This window comes from Globicephala melas, chromosome 3 (genome assembly GCF_963455315.2).
Source record: "Globicephala melas chromosome 3, mGloMel1.2, whole genome shotgun sequence".
NCBI classification, from domain to species: Eukaryota; Metazoa; Chordata; class Mammalia; order Artiodactyla; family Delphinidae; genus Globicephala; species Globicephala melas.
The window spans coordinates 145,686,701-145,699,786 of NC_083316.1; the positions used below are offsets into that span (position 1 = coordinate 145,686,701).

Here is a 13,086-nt window from a genome sequence, read left to right on the forward strand (position 1 = left end):
AATTTTTCACACTAAAGTACAATGACCCCAACTGGAAGTGTCAAACTTCAAGAGGACCTCCTTTCAGAAAGGAGTGACTTTGGCCTACTTCTCCTCAAATAAATTCTCATTCCAATGGAATCATTCAGTGTAAAATATAAATTCATGTTAAATGAGATCTAGACAAGAAGTGAACTAGAATTTTATAACTTAGCAATATGTAGAAGATACTGTCAGTTTAATTTTAACCAAAATAAAGTTTTTTAAAAAAATGAAAGCTGGGTTCTGGGAGTCAGGGATCAAGGACAGCAGCTGGCATGTAGGAGTCAAAGGTTATGGCTGATCTGTCATTGGCAAGTGGGTGTTAGGGGACAAGAAAAGATGTGGAGATGGGGGAGTTAGAAGGCGTGGGCAATAACTATGCTCTAGGGGTTAGAGGTCAAGAGAGTCTGTGGGAGATGTAAGGTCAGGGGTCATGGCTGACAGTTGGGTGGTGGTGGTTGCCTCAAGGGCCGGAGGTCTGAAGTCACGACTCACCTGAGGAAGTTGAAGCATGAGAACGGGGAGGGGTGATGGGGGTGGTGGCGGTTGAGATTCCTGGCCCCCGGCCCCGCCCCTCTCGGCTGGCCCCGAGCGCGCCGCCTCCGTCACCCCGTCCTTCCCCGTCAGCCCCGCCCAGTCCGGAGCTTCGAACGCGAAGGCAGCTCGGCCGAGGCGACAAGCGAGGTAGCGAGTGGCGCAGGGACCCAGCGGGCTGCTGGGGCTTCTGCGGCGCCCGCCTACGCTCCCTCCCCTCGGGCGCTCGGGGCGCCGACTGGCGCCGCCCCCCGGGAAGATGGCGCTGCACTTTCAGGTCAGTGCGCTTTGCGCCGCGGGTTCTCGCTCCGCCGGTCAGCCGCCCCGGGAACCCGGCGGGACGCTGGGGTCTGGAGACTGAGGGCCGAGGCCGGTGGCGGAGGCCGCGGGGTCGCGGGCCGGTGCCTCGGAGCCCCAGCCCCCGTCCCCGGCCAGGGACCCACGCACTGGCTTGGGCTGCACACCCCGGGCCCGGGCCCGAAGAAGGGGCGGCCAGAGCTTGGGGTTGACGGTGGAGGGGCAGGGGCCAGCCTGGAGCTCGCACCTCGGGGGAGGTACGGATGCTGAGGACCGGCCGCGTGGGAGCCCGCTCTCCCCGGTGCTGCCGCACGGCGCGCACGGAGGCTTCGGCGGCGCCCTAGCAGGTGGGAGCCCGGCCGGACCAGCCTTCCCGCCGCGTCGTGGGCCGCGGTTCCATCGTCTGCCTCCACACAGTTCGTACGGAGCTCGAGAAGGGGGCCTGGGTCCGCCGATGGAGGGCGCAGCAGTTGGACTTTAATTGGCCAGAGCGGGCAGGGGCTGTGTATATGGGGAGTTGCGAAGGAGGGCTCTGCAGCAGCTTCATTGGAGGAGGAAACGGGGGCAGGACGCGCGCTAGGAGCGCAGAGATGGTCTGGATGGGACGCGGGCTGGAGGAAGGCTCACGTATTCTCGGGCACTCTAGCATATGCATGCAGTTATTCATACAACAAACATTTATAGAGCCTTCCCCCGCCCCCCCACGTGTCTCAAGCACGGTGCAAAGTTCTGGGATAAAGGATTACATCATCTTACCATACTTGCCCTCATGGAATTCACGGATAATTATATAGTATATGTGAAAAATGGTATGATAGAATTAATCACGGGATATCATGGGACATTGAAAAGGGGCAGTCAACCGTGTGTGTGTGTGTGTGTGTGTGTGTGTGTGTTGGGAAGGAGTGAGGCAGAGCTGCTGTGCTTCTCAGGCAAGCTTTTTTGAGCTTCTGTTCATCTACTAATGTATTGTAGTTCCTACTTTGCTAGGCCCTTAAGATATAGCTCTAGCAAAACTTTATGATTTGTACACTCAGGAAACTTACAGTCTAGTGGATACTGAAAGAATTGTAGGAGTTGGCCAGACGAAGAGGAAGCGAAGGGTATAGAGGCAAAAGGATAGTGTGAGCCAAGTCAAAGAATTGTGGAAGAACATGGCACACTGTAGGAAGTTCGGTTTGGCTGGAGCTTAAGGTTCATATAAAAGGGAAGGGAGCAGGGAAGCCTGTGGAGGCAGGAGATGACCTTGGAGAGGTAGGCAGTCTCATAATATGCTGACAGTATATCTAAGTGTCCCAACCCTTTGTCGATTTCTTTGGATCCCCTGTGACTACAGTGCCTCATTACTTAATTATTGATTCTTCCAAAGGGTCTTTTCTTTTCAATCAGCCACTCTCCTATCAGGTAATTGACAGCTCAGGAGGTAGTAAGCCTGACACATTACCTTTTGACTCCTTGCCATTTCTAAGCGTCTCCAGGTCAAAATAATGTTATTTATTACCACTTTAGTAAATATGCCCTTTGGAAATCTTCACAGGAGGAATTTCACAGGGAGGACTTTGGGATTGTAAATAGGTAAACAGATGTTCATAATTCAGGTGTAAATCTTGAGGGCAATTAAAAACTGTGGTGGAAGTTTTGGGGACTTCCCTGGTGGTCCAGTGGTTAAGAATCTGCCTACCAATGTAGGGGATGTGGGTTTGATCCCTGGTTAGAGAACGAAGATCCCACATGCAACTAAGCCCACGCACCGCATCAAAGACCCAGCGCAGCCACAAAAAAAAAACTATGGTGGAAGTTTGGAACAGTTTCAGACTTGGAAAGATGAAGCATAATAGTAAATTACCCAGTCTGGAAGATTTCTTCATACTTAGGTAGTGGTGGAAAAATTAGCTGCTAATGCCAAAATTACCCAAATTGGTACCCTAGGAATGTATTTCACAGCAGTTCTGGGAAGCTTAAAAGTGGAGTTGAACAAATAAAAGACCTGATGATTTGGGGGGCCAGAATTAAGCTCTGAACCTTCTCAGTTTGAATTGTTTTCAGCATATGGATCATATTGTTACCCAGTTAACTCAAGGAGCCTTTATTACTAATGATAACTGGTACCTAGCATTTTGAATTTTCACATGCTTGTTGTAGATGTTCAGCCCCACAACTAGCTTGAGAGGTGTGCATATACAGTCGGCTTGCTGTATCCCTGAGTTTTGCATCTGTGCATTCAACCAACTGTAGATTGAAAATACTCTCAAAATTCCAGAAAGCTCCAAAAAACTTCCATTTGCTGCACACGTGACAACTATTTGCATAGCATTTACATTGAATTTACAATTATTTACATAGCATTTACATTGTATTAGGTATTATAAGTAATCTAGAGGTGATTTAAAGTATTTGAGAAGATGTATAGAGGTTATAGGCAAATACTATGCCATTTTATATAAGGTACATGAACATCTTTGGGTTTTGGTATCTGCAGGGTGTCCTGGAGCCAATCCCCCTACTTACGTGCATGTATACATTTTATCCCTGAAGACACTGAGTCTTAGAACAATTGTGACTTGCCCAAGGCTACAGAATTAGAGTAGTCTTAATAACTCATGTTTCCACATTCTTTCCTACAAATATCTTACTGTCATCTACCCAGCAGGGAAGTTAGTGAAAAATTATGCCATTTTGATAAGTAAATAAGTGAATTTATGTAAGGGGAAGTTAGGTCACTGCTTCACAGTCTTTTTCACATCATAGCATACATAAAAAATGGTAATTGTGTGGTTCATTGACATAAACTGCTCATAAGCAAAAGCCTGACTGGAGGACAAGGGGATCAATGTCCCTGACATACTATAACCATTCAAGGCACATGCATTCTGGTTAGGAAGCTGTGGGTTAGGGTACTCTGTCCCAAAGGAAGAAATGGATCTGGATTATCTGAGAGGAGACAGTCCAGATTAGAGGGTAGGGGACAGAGTGAGGAAAGATATTTCTGGGACCAAGTAGGAGGTAGGCACTTAAGATTTAACAGAAGGACCTTGATGAGAATCAAGGGATAACATTAGGAAAAATGTAGGAGATGCAGTTGGTCGATCTTTTTAGCTTTCAGGATTATTCCAGAACCTGGGACTATAGTCATGCTTAATAGCCAGCCAGGCATTCTGATATGATCAGGCATACCTGATATGATCTAGATGTGATTGTGAACTATTATAGTTGAATACGATGGTAACATGATGAGAAAGGGGTTTGGAAAAGATCATCCTGTATGGAGTTGAATGGGAGAAACTATAGACAAAAGACCAATGTGGTGTTTTATAATTAACTGAAGAGATTATTTACAATTTGTGTAGATCTGCTGTGTGCCAGGAGGTGGATTAAGCTTTCTCTCATCTTTTCTGTCTTAATCTTCACAATTACTTTAGATGGAATCTTCACAATTATTTTAGATGGTGGATATTACTACCTGCAGTTTCAAAAGTGAGGTTTAGAAAATTTAAATAATTTGCTTGAGGTCACTTAATAAGTAATTGGACAGATTCCAAAGCTCCCACTCTGATTCCCAAAGAAGCCCCTAAAGAAATCCTGGGTACTGTAGGCCACAGTTGGAAAATACTCTTCTATTGATCTACTGTCTATGAATATCATGTAGAGGTGTTGAGTCTGAGTCTTTATTTTAAAAGAATTGGTAGGATTTTGTGATAAATTAGGTAGGTACCTGGAATTAGCCAAACTGCGAGGTTTGAGGGCACAGTTTGCAAGACTGTTCTCACTTCTGACACCACCTGCATATTTGGGGGTTTCCCAGTACCACTCTCAGGTTTGATAGTTTAACAGAAGAACTCACAGAATTCACTGAAAGCTATCATACTCAGTTTATTATCAGGAAAGTATGCAGATTAAAATTGATTAAACAAGAGATACATAAGGCATAATCTGGGAAGGTTCTCAAATAAAGCTTTTGTTGTCCTCAGGACATGTTACTCTCCCAGCATATATGGGTGGCAGTAAGCACCAAGTATTGCAAGCCAGGGAAGCGCACCTGAGCTTTGAGTTCTGGAGTTTTTATTGGAGCTTCTTTATGTAGTCATTGATTGACTGGTTGGTTGCCACATGATTGAGCTCAGTGTTTAGGTCAGATGATACTGAGCGATCTAAAGTCCCCACCCTAAAACACAGGGTTGGTCTTTGGGATGGCCAGGCACCAATGTACGACTATGGGGTGTGGTCTGCTACACACACACACACACACACACACACACACACACACACACACACACACACACACACACACACACACACACACACACACACACACACACACACACACACACACACACACACACACACACACACACACCGCCCCCGCCCTGAACAACAAAAACATTCCTATCTTAGACGTAGATTACCTCCCAGAATCTGAGGGCAAAGACCAGACTTTTTCTTTGGGCAAGGCCAAACTCTTAACTATATAGGAGGGACTAGGGAGAAGGAAGAGTAAAAGATAACATCAAGATTGTAAGTCTAGATTCTGGTCTACACCTCCGAAACCACTGAAAACAAAGGGACAGTTGATGTGAAAATCTGTGGGAAATATGTTCAATTCAGTTCCCGACATTTTGGGGCTGTTTTCAACATCTTTCTTGATTTCCAAGAAGAAGTTTGTAGATAAATATAAAGGTGGTGAATAGACAGTTGAAAGTGTGGACTAGGACATCACCTGCAGGTACATGATGACTAAAGTCAAGGGTGGTAAGATGGCAAGGTGCTGAGGAGACAACATGTGCTTGGGGCCCACAGATTTGTATGTGGCTCAGAATTGACCATTTACTCTTATCTTGAGCAACGTGTGTGTGTGTGTGTGTGTGTGTGTGTGTGTGTAGATATATATGTGTGTATATGTATGTATTTGATCTCTCAGCCTCAGTTCTTTTTTTTGTGTGTAAAATGGGTGTGCTAAAAATATGTGCTTTACAGGAGTCTACTTTTTAGAACTGGTTTAAAAAATAGAAGATGGAAATACTTTTGTAAACCTTTAAAGCACTAAAACAAATATGATCCAATTCATTGTAGAAGAAGGAGTTCTAAGAGGCCCAGAAATAAGCCCCCAGGTATGCTTGGGAAAAGGTAGTAAAGGGAGGAAAAAACAAAGAGTTTATGGAAAATGAGCAGCTTTAAGATAAAGGCACTTTGTATTAATGGTAGTCAAGAAGCTTAATTCCAGAAGGCAGGAAAGATACAGGGAAGAGTAATTGAAAGGAGTTTAAATTTAATTGAGCAGGGATTTTTTTGTGGTTCATCGATTTATTGTTTTATTATTAGGGGACATTTTTCTAGGACAAAAAACCTTCATTTTTTTCCAGCTTTCTTCAGGTATAATTGACAAATAATAAACTGCACATTCTTAAAATGTCCTTTTGGATGAATTTTGACGTAAGTATATTAACTGTGAAACCATCTCGGAAATCAAGATAATGACCATATCTATCACCCCCCCCAAAGTTTCCTTATGCTCCTTTGTAATCCCCCCTTGCTGCTTCCCTATCCTGTTCTCCCACTCTCTCCTCCCTCCCCAGCCTGAAACCGCTGATCTGCTTTCTTTCACTATAGAACCATACAATATATACTGTTTTTGTCTTGCTTCTTTTACTAGGCATTTACCTGTCGATGGATACATGATGGGAGTTACTGTATAGAAAGAAGTCACATCATTTACTGGTTAATTGTATGTCAAGTGCAAAGTGCAGAAATGAGTCCAGAATAACTTGGAAGATATTTAGACTGTAGGCAGGATTATGTCATTGCCTCCTAGGCTATGGAAGTTGGATGCTGTCTGTTTATGTTTGATAGTTTATCGATGGGAGTTAGGGGATATCCAATTCTACTTGTGTTACCTGTTATTTATTTATATGGGCTTCTTATGGTGATATGAAGCCATGTAGAAGCTTTAATAACTCAAACCCGGTTTGTCAACAAGTTGAGAAGGGATCCGTTTCTCTGAGGCATTCTTATGTTAACCATATTCTCAGACATCAGTGTATAAAACTAAGATGCAGTTTATCAGTTCACTATGAAAAATAGTCTCTCTTTATAGACAGATTTTCTGGAAAATCAAATGCTAATCAGAAGATTGCTTGGTCACTCAGCAGTCATCACAAATTTAACTACTTGAAATGTTTAGATAATGCTTTTCCACAGGGTAAGGATCTTTGTGTATGTATCCTTTTCTCTAAAAAGATTTATCAGTAGTATGCCAGGCATTTATTTAATTGTTATCATTACAGTGAAAGAATAACTTAATTTTTTCCACTTTGTTTCAGTCTTTCTTAAGAGAAAGTTCAAACCTTTACCTTTTTATCTTTCACTGCCTTTCGGTGGTTAATAATTTGAAAGGCATTTGGGACATTGTTGTAAACAAATACTTTTTAAATACACTTCAGACTTGTTCTCTGTTGGAGTTCACTAAATCAGTATAGCAAAAAAGACAAAATTCCAGAACTTTTTCAGAATATTTCCAAATAGATTTACTCAGGTGCCACTGAATTGATTAATATTAATGTTTGTGTTAGTTTCTTGGGGCTGTTGTGACAAATTACCACAAACTAGGTGGGTTAAAACAACGAAAATTTATTCTTTTTTTTTTTAGAAGCTATTTTAGCTTTATATTTTTATTTTATTTTATTTATTATTTATTTTCTTTATTTTTGGGGGCTGCGTCGGGCCTTAGTCGCAGCATGTGGGATCTCATTGCAGCGTGCAGGCTTCTCTCTAGTTGTGGCGTGCAGGTTTTCTCTCTCTAGTTGTGGTGCGCAGGCTCCAGGGTGCGTGGGCTCTGTAGTTGTGGTTCTTGGGCTTAGTTGACCCGCAGCCTGTGGGATCTTAGTTCCCCGACCAGGGATCAAACCCGCGTCCCCTCCATTGGAAGGCGGATTCTTTACTACTGGACCACCAGGGAGGTCCCAGAAAATTTATTCTTTTATACTTACAGAGGCCAGAGTCTGAAATTTATGTGCTGACAGGGTTGGTCTCTTCTTAGAGGGCTTGAGGGAGAAACTGTTCTGTGCTTTGTCCCTAGTTTCTGATAGCTGCTTGCAGCCCATGGTCCATTGGCTTGTAGATGCATCACCCCAATCTTTGCCTCCTTTTTATGACTTTTTCTCTTGTTTCTGCATCTCAAATGTCCCTCTCTCTTGTGAATCATTGGATTTAGGGCCCGCCCTAAATCCAGGATGATCTCATCCCTAGATCAGGATTTGCAAAGACCCTATTTCAAAATAATTCGAAGGGACTGGTGGTTAGGACTTGGATATATCTTTTAGGAGGACACAATTCCACCTATTACAATATTCTTATTAGGTGATACTAATAATAAACAGCTAACGTTTGTAGTGTGTAATGTGTGCCAGAAGTTGTGTGGCCCTAACTCATTTAATCCTCCCAGCCGACCTTTTGTTTTTCAGCAGTTAGGTTTTCTCAGTATTTCTGGCTTCGTTCTTTTTTATACTCAAAAAGTCTACTTCTTCAGAGACTCGTAGACCTAGATGAATGCGTGACAGCAGGATCAGTTTATCTTTAAATTATTCTGGGTATTATCAGCTCTAAAATTTAGCCCTTCAAATTTATTAGATGAAGGAAAAGGTTTCTGAGGTTGATCATGAGTCATGAGAGGGAAAAAGGTAGCTCTTTTCATTTTTGTGTTTCTTACCCTTGGAGGAAATATGGGAATTCATATGTATTCATGAACCATAAATTTTCTATGCATTTTAATACGATGAACAGTATGTAGTAGCACTCCGAGGGCTTCTTGGGCCAATCTAGGTAGAGGAAATGTTTAAAATGTGGTTCATTTTTGCCATCCTTTATCCTAATTTATCCTTTTGAAACCTTTCTTTTGTACTTTTATTTTCACTCTAGCAAAAAATTCCCTAGTCTGAGATGTTGGGCTCTGAGCTGGATAGAGAAGTGGAAAATGCCATAAAGAAACTAAGGAGAGAGAAGTGAAAAGCATAATGGGAGCTAGAGGAGGTTTCATTTCAGTGTTTCTTATGTATTCCTGTTAGACAAAGGTACATGCATTTGACGGAATGTTTAGATTAGTGTAGCTGTAAGGCTGCCACATAAAAATTCAGGTCAGAAAGGATAAAAAATAGTATTTCTTTATGAATATCCCATTACCTTCATATGCCCACCTGACGTTGAAATCTGTGCCAGCTTTTTTTTGTCCTCCAAAGAATAATCTCTAAGTTCAAACTGAAGTAGTTTTAGTAAGACACCTTTAACAAAAATTCTCTAAAGCTGAGAGGAATACTGAACTCATTTAGAATTTTTTCTTTCAGATTTTATCCACGTGTCGTATATCTTCAGATTAGGTTATATTTATAAACAGAATGAATTATTCTTTTTTATTTTTATTTTTTAAATTGGCTTGTTTGTCCTCCTTATATATTTTTAATACAATTTTTAAAGATTACCCTTCACTTACAGTTATTATAAAATATTGACTATATTCCCTGTGTTGTACAACATATCATTGTAGCCTATCTTACACCCAGTAATTTGTACCTCCCGCTCCCCCACCCCTATATTACCTCTCACAGGTAACCACTGGTTTGTTCTCTGTTTCTGTGAGTCTGTTTCTTTTTTGTTATATTCACTAGTGTGCTGTAATTTTTAGATTCCACATATAAGTGATATCATACAGTATTTGTTTTTCTCTGTATGACTTATTTCACTTAGCATAATGCCCTCCAAGTCCATCCATATTACTGCAAGTGGCAAAATTTCATTCTTTTTTATGGTTGAGGGATGTTCCATTGTATATATATATACCACATCTTCTTGATCCATTCATCTGTTGATGGACACTTAGGTTTCTTCCATATCTTGGCAATTGTAAATACTGCTGCTGTGAACATTGGGGCACATGTATCTTTTTGAATTAGTGTTTTTGGTGTTTTTGTTTTTGTTTTTTTGATATATACCCAGGAGTGGAATTGCTGGGTCATATGGTAGTTCTTTTAGTTTTTTGAGGAACCTCCATACTGTTTTTCACAGTGGCTGCAACACTTTACATTCCCACCAACAGTGTATGAGAGTTCCCTTTTCTCCACATCCTTGCCAACATTTGTTATTTGTGTTCTTTCTGATGATAGCCAGAATGAATTATTCTTTATGTCTGTAAAATAGGAGCCTACAAGATGATAGCTAGTTATTACCCCGCTATAAGTAACATGGGGTCAAGTCATAGTTCCTGAGAATCATGCCGTAGTTTACCTGCAGCACTATGAGCCATTAGTTCTGAAGACCCACATCAGCGTATATTTATATCTTTTCTTTTATATAGATGGAACCATTGACGTTCTTATAATCTGAAAAAGAATGTAAATTGGCATAATGTCTGCAACTTGCACATGATAATTCCCCTTATCCATCTCTTTAGCTTCTTTTGGCAACTCCTCCTGGCTGGCTGTCTACCCGTCATACTGACCTTTTAATGCCTTGAAACGATTAAGCTCTATTCTGGCCTCTGGTAAATGCTGTGTCTTTGCCTGAACTGCTGTCTAGTCTTTTTCATATGGCTTACCCTTTCAGGTTAGCATAAATGTTACTATATACTTTAGGCCAGCCTTTTGAAACCCCTTGGATTAGACAAGTCCTCCTCTTTCTGTACTCTTACTTTTCCGTCACAGAACTATCAATTTAAATAATTTAGAGGTAGGAGGTTTGCCTTTTTTTTGTTCACCACTGTGACCCCTAGTAAGTAGTTGTAGCTCAATAAGCATTTATTGATTTGACAAATACACACATGGTATTTGCATTCCTTGTTTCCTATGATTAATATATTTACCTTATTTTTTTTCACTCAAGTAAAATGTTAAATTTTTTTTTTTTTTCCTTCTTAAGAGTTTGGCTGAATTGGAAGTATTATGTACTCATCTCTACATAGGGACTGATCTTACACAAAGAATAGAGGCTGAGAAAGCACTCCTGGAACTTATTGACAGCCCAGAATGTCTCAGCAAGTGTCAACTTTTATTAGAACAAGGAACAGTAAGTATTTGATAACAGCAATTAACAATGAAAGATCGGTAGGTATATGTCACTGTTGATGAATGCATGTAGGTTAGCAATGTAGGTTAACTGATAGGTATTACCATGTCTTTTTACTGTAGTTTATTTCACTGTTGAAGAATTGGAAAGCCTGGAAAGAAAACTTAGGGAAGAGCCCAGGAGGTGGAAATAGGCATGAATCAAAATACATTCTTGATTCCTCTTGGCCCCTTTTTATGTCTTCTACCAGTGGCAAAAGTTACATTTTTAGAAAGTTGGAATTAAAAATCTAGGTGGGAGAGGCAGATTGTAATTAACTTTGAAATGTGAAGGAATGATTCAGAGGAATACTGATTACTTCTTGCCTGCCTCTCTCCTAGAGATTCATAGCCATTCATTCAACATCATTTAGCAAGTATTTAAATGTAAAACCAGGCACTGTACTACCTACCTGCTTTATTTACAAGCATTAAAGTAACTCATAATTTAGTTGGGAAGGCATAGATGTATCACTATAAATAAAGAGCTGTGGAATGATATGGTAAGCACTGTAGTAGGAGACTGTAGGATCTATAGAGCAGAGGTTAGCAAACTTTTTCTGTAAAGGGCCAGAGTGTAAATATTTTAAACTTTGTGGGCCAAGAGGCAAGATCAAGGATGTTTTATAAATATGCCTATTAGAAGAGAGAAAACAAATTTCCACAAAGTTTTGTTTATGAATTTTGAAATACAATAATTGAGTACAGTTTTTTTGTAGTATAAGTCTACTGATGAAAAGAATGGAATTATTCTTTTGGGGATGACATTTTGCTTAACTGGGGTTCAGAGTTAGTATTTCCTATCATTAGCATTGATTACAAATGTTCATATGTTAATACTGACCTGTAATGAGATTTTACAAATTTCATCTTTGGAAATGTCTCTTCACACAGATAGGTACTACCAAATACTGATATCAGCTGATAAGCATATGATTTTAATTAAGCATATTCATCACTTAGAAGGCATGTATAGTGTTTTATTAAAACTTCTCTTGATATTTGTCTTCTAGGATGTCATTACATTCTAGATTAATCACTTCCAATTGAAGGTTAGGTGGAGGCTCCTCAATTGCTCAGTTAAATGGATTTCGAAATATGGAAATTTCCGTTGCATTTGCAACAAGGTCTGAAAAAAAGTGCTGCTGGAACATAGTTTGAGCTCAGAAAATAAACTCAGCAATAGAGATCTTGCTACTTGTTTTAATATTTGATGTGTGGAAAGTATATAAAGCAGCTTGATATTACTTGTGATTCAATCAATGTTAGTTGTGATTAGAGTAACTTTATTGCATTATAAGTTTCACATTAGTACTAAGCACTGTTTGCCTTTTAGACAATTTTGTAACTTTAGGTTGAATTTATTAAGAGACATTATCAAGTTTGAAGCAAAAACTAACTTCAAAAGCTATTTAATGTTCAACAATAGTGGATAAAATTGGTTCTTCTCATTCAGAAAAATTTCAGTCTCAGTCCTGAGCAAGAAAAAATTGCAGTAAAACTTTACCACTGCCAAGCTATAGAACTACTGTGCAGTAGGGCAAGTCAGAATTTTCAGCTTCTATTTCTGACAGAAATTTCCAGAACTGAAGATGAATTCATGAAAATGAACTAAAGTCCACTGTTTTTTTGTTTCGTTTTGTTTTTAGATTTTTTTTTTGATGTGGACCATTTTTAAAGTCTTTATTGAATTTGTTACAATATTGTTTCTGTTTTATGTTCTGGTTTTTTGGCCGCAAGGCATGTGGGATCTTAGCTCCCCCACCAGGGATCAAACCCGCACCCCCTGCATTGGAAGGCAAAGTCTTTTTTTTTTTAAATTAATTAATTAATTAATTTAGTTTTGGCTGCATTGGGTCTTCGTTGCTGTGCACAGGCTTTCTCTAGTTGTGGCGAGTGGGGGCTATTCTTCATTGCAGTGTGTGGACTTCTCATTGCGGTGGCTTCTTCTTGCAGAGCGTGGGCTCTAGGTGCGCGGGCTTCAATAGTTGTGGCACGTGGGCTCGGTAGTTGTGGATTGCGGGCTCTAGAGCACAGGTTCAATAGTTGTGGTGCACGGGCTTAGTTGCTCCATGGCATGTGGGATCTTCCCGGACCCGGGCTTGAACCCTGTCCCCTGCATTGGCAGGTGGATTCATAACCACTGCACCAC

At 40.7% G+C, this 13,086-nt stretch overlaps 1 protein-coding gene across 3 annotated transcripts in view; it reads left to right on the top strand.

The window, feature by feature from the left end:
- The first annotated feature begins 694 nt into the window (after window positions 1-694).
- RANBP17 (RAN binding protein 17) overlaps window positions 695-13,086 on the top strand; it is a 313,424-nt gene continuing 301,032 nt past the window's right edge. For all 3 annotated transcript variants that reach the window (XR_009563505.1, XM_030829950.2, XM_030829951.2), the window contains exons 1-2: window positions 695-832; window positions 10,750-10,896. Coding sequence is in view for 2 of the 3 variants with exons in the window: in XM_030829950.2 (XP_030685810.1) it covers window positions 815-832; window positions 10,750-10,896 (165 nt within the window). In the remaining variant the exon portion in view is untranslated. The remainder of the gene's footprint in view (window positions 833-10,749; window positions 10,897-13,086) is intronic.